General features: G+C 45.1%; 1 protein-coding gene across 13 annotated transcripts in view; it reads left to right on the top strand.

Annotated features, from left to right (window-relative positions):
• The first annotated feature begins 6 nt into the window (after positions 1 to 6).
• Positions 7 to 3,544, top strand: part of LOC112161848 (regulating synaptic membrane exocytosis protein 1) — a 112,525-nt gene continuing 108,987 nt past the window's right edge. For all 13 annotated transcript variants that reach the window (XM_024297323.1, XM_024297324.1, XM_024297334.1 and 10 more), the window contains exon 1: positions 7 to 437. In XM_024297323.1, coding sequence (XP_024153091.1) covers positions 277 to 437 — 161 coding nt within the window. In that variant the 5' untranslated portion in view covers positions 7 to 276. The remainder of the gene's footprint in view (positions 438 to 3,544) is intronic.

Below are 3,544 nucleotides of genomic sequence, written 5' to 3'. Positions count from 1 at the left end.
GACAGCGGAGCAGCAAGAGGGAGGAGAGGCTGAACACGGCAACCAGGAACTGAGGCGCTACGGCCGCAATCACCGCCACTACCGCTAACGCCGCCGCCGCCCTGGCTGCCCCCCGCCACCGCCATGGAAACTCCGCATCCCTCGCTCCCACCGTCGCTTCATCCGTGGGCCATGTCGTGATCCGTGGGCACCGCCAGCGGGTTTTCTATCCGTGATCCCAGGCAAGGAAGAGGAGGAGGAGGAGGCGGAGGAGAAGAGCGGCGGTGGTGGTGGAAGATGTTCGCCCCGGTGGGCCCTCGGGGCGGCCCGCGCCCACCCGTCGCTCCGGCCATTCCGGAGCCGGACCTCAGCCATCTGACGGAGGACGAGAGGAAGATCATCATGGCTGTGCTGGCGCGGCAAAAGGAGGAGGAGGCGAAGGAGGAGGCCATGTTAAAGTAAGGGGAGGGAAAAGAGGAAGATAGATGGTGTGTGTGTGCAGGAGCGTGTGTGTGACAGAGAGGGGCCCTGGGCTAATTACATTCATCCCAGACCTCTCACATGAATGTAAGGCTCTCCAGGACTTCTGCTTCTCCAAGCTGCAACAATCCATGAGTGTGTGTGTGAAGTGAGTCACAACCCCATCCAGGTAGTTCTGTGCAAAAAGGAAACTGGGTTCAAATCCCATGGAAGACCAAATGAGTGTAGGGGTGTGTCAGAGATCCATCCTCCACATCCTTCCCGTCCTCCTTCATAGTCATCACTTCCACTCAGCATGTGCTGGGGACGTGCAGCCAAACATTTCTAGATGCTGCATGAGATTGCAGAAGGCTAAGCAAAACCCTCCCTGTTGGCTTAGATGCTGCATCCATCTCAACAGCTGCTGTTCTCAGCTCTGGGGTGCGGTTTGAGCCTTCCCCGGCCTTATGCACTGTATGTAGGCCAGTGCTCTTGCAGCAGACATCACACTGTCTTTTATAGAAACAGCAGGCCTGCAACAGCAGAGTGAATGAATCCTACGTCCTGGCGTCACCGTAGTGAAAAGTCCACAGGTTTAACGCGCCACTTGCCTTTTCCTTCAGGACCAGAAAAGGCATCAAGCTGAAACAACGGTTTCCCCATGTTTTCAGCAGGCGAGCAGATAGAGAGATAGAACGACCCACCTAAGCGAGGCGCTCCTCAAGCCCTACGTCCCTGTTCTATTTTAAGCACTGTGCGGACTGATGGCCCAGCACTGGAACGGAGGATCGATTCATTGCATCTAAAGAAGGAAATGTCCAATTTATAGCTTCAGCTTTAAGTGGCTATGCATCATTTCAAGCAATGTATCAAGGAGTTGTGGATTTAGTAACGTCATATTGCTGCCGCACATAAGGCAGGCATGCCCCAACCTGTATTGGCTTCTGCAGTGTTTCCCCTCACTGCTGCTGAAATGGACACGGAAAGGAAGAGAGTGCGTGATCACATGTGGCGCGTACGGGAAAACATTGGCTGTTAAAAATGTGCATTCAACAAACCGGAGTGGAGGAGTGTGGGCTGTGATGTACAGAGGCAGAGGATTTACTCCATGTAAGAGCCGCTTAAGGAATACAAACATCAGTTTTCTTGTGATTATAGAACAACAATTGTGCACAATTATGCACACCTTCTGGTTAATCTGCTTCATGAAAAACGAATATAAGCAAAGCAGGATACTACAGTATGGCAGTGATCAATGATCAGTTAGCAGCAGCAAACAGTGGGCATTTTAGCAGTGAAAACCTTCCTCAGGGAAATTATACGAAACTCAGAGGTCAGTGTTCATTAGGAACTCAAAATGTATATATGTTTGTGGACTTTTTATGCTTGATAGGACATTTGTTGTTTGGCCATATTCACAGTTAGCAATAGTTTGTAGGATTCATTATAATGTAAAACAGACGTAGAGCTACTTTGGTCTTTTTTTGGTTAGTATTGTTTCTACAGTACTACTGCTACTGTATTTCCTCCACCGTAGGTGCACTTAAAAGCCTTAATGTTTTTCAAGAAACAATAGTGGGTCTTGTAATTCTGAGTTTCTAATATATGGATCAGTTCTGGTTGTGCTTACTGGTGTCAAGGCGACTTTGAGAGGTACACGGTGGTCTGTTGAAATGTTTGGTTAGGTTGTATTGTGATTTTGCTAACATGCTACCATGTAGTGTTGGACTGTGTTTTTTTACGTTTTACTAACAGGTTTGAAGTTAGCGTTGTCACAGTGCAGTTTGTTTCAGCAGCATTACGCCTGATTCACATTCACTTCCATTCAGTGCCCTTGTTAACCTATGGTGCGGTTCACACCAGGCACATTGCACCGTGGTCCTCCGCAGAAGGCTCGCGCCATGCAGCGAATCATTTCGGCGTCTGGTCTATTCTGTGCGAAAGCCGCAAGGGATTTGCGTCAATTCTGGCAGGAAGTTACATCAAGAAACATGAGAAAATCTGGTTCATTTTTTAAATATTACCAATTTTTCACACTAAAAACAAATGCGATCATGTTTTTGTATCTAAGCAGACTGAAGACATGAAAATAAACATACAATCACAACACAAACCCAAACACAGACCGACACACACTTTTCTCTGTGTGTCTCAACAACTTGTAAATTAAAGAGGTGTAGGCCTACTAACTACTTGCTTTTTCTTAGCAGAAACATGGGGTAATATTTTTAGATTATTAACTTACCCATGATGGCAAAAACCAAAAAAAGCTTTAGAAGAAGCATCCGTTGACCGCTGCAAAAAAATGCATGTCTGCTGTGAATTGCATGCCACGCGAACTCCACTTCGCGGCGCTTCTGCGTCCAATGTGAGCCTAGTGTTAGTATGTATTTTTTTGTGTCCCAAACAAAGATGGGAGTTAGAGGTATTGTAAACACACTAACACGGTTAACACTTCGGACACTTCTAACATGGCTAATGTGTAGCCTTTTACAAACAACTTTTAGTTAATGTGAACACAGTCAATAGAATCTGACTGACTCCACTGTCTCGCTTAATATGTTTTATAGTTCGGTGTGCCTTATATCTGACATTAAATCAAAAATTGACTATTTATTGACGATGCACCTTTTTAATCCTGTGCAGTCCCTGTATTACAGAAAATACTGTGTTTTGGAGGTTATACAATTATTTAACTACAACCTATTGTCTGAAAAGGAACATCTATCTAACACTTGATTCAAATACTCAGCAGTTTCTTAAGTTGTCATTGTACTGGCGTTTTTTTAGAAGCTACCCAAACCTTTATGCTTATGCTGATGACAAGAATCTCAAAAAAAAGTCTAAGTTTAATGACCTCGTGGATTGGTAGTAGTGTTGACTATAGAAATATTGTCCACAGTTAAATTGATGTTAAAAATGTATCTTAACAAAAAATCAACTTTCTTCTAAAGGATACCTCTGTGGGCTCATTTTTATACTTAACACATGAAACTTTTGGCCTATGGTGTTCAAACTGGACTGTTGCTATATGATACTAGTGTATGCACCAACAGTTTGAAGTGGCTTGGTGCAAAGTAGCGCAAATCTTGCTCCAGACTTTTTT

The sequence above is a fragment of the Oryzias melastigma genome, linkage group LG15, assembly GCF_002922805.2.
Source record: "Oryzias melastigma strain HK-1 linkage group LG15, ASM292280v2, whole genome shotgun sequence".
NCBI classification, from domain to species: Eukaryota; Metazoa; Chordata; class Actinopteri; order Beloniformes; family Adrianichthyidae; genus Oryzias; species Oryzias melastigma.
This window is presented reverse-complemented; position numbering and strand designations above follow the sequence as displayed.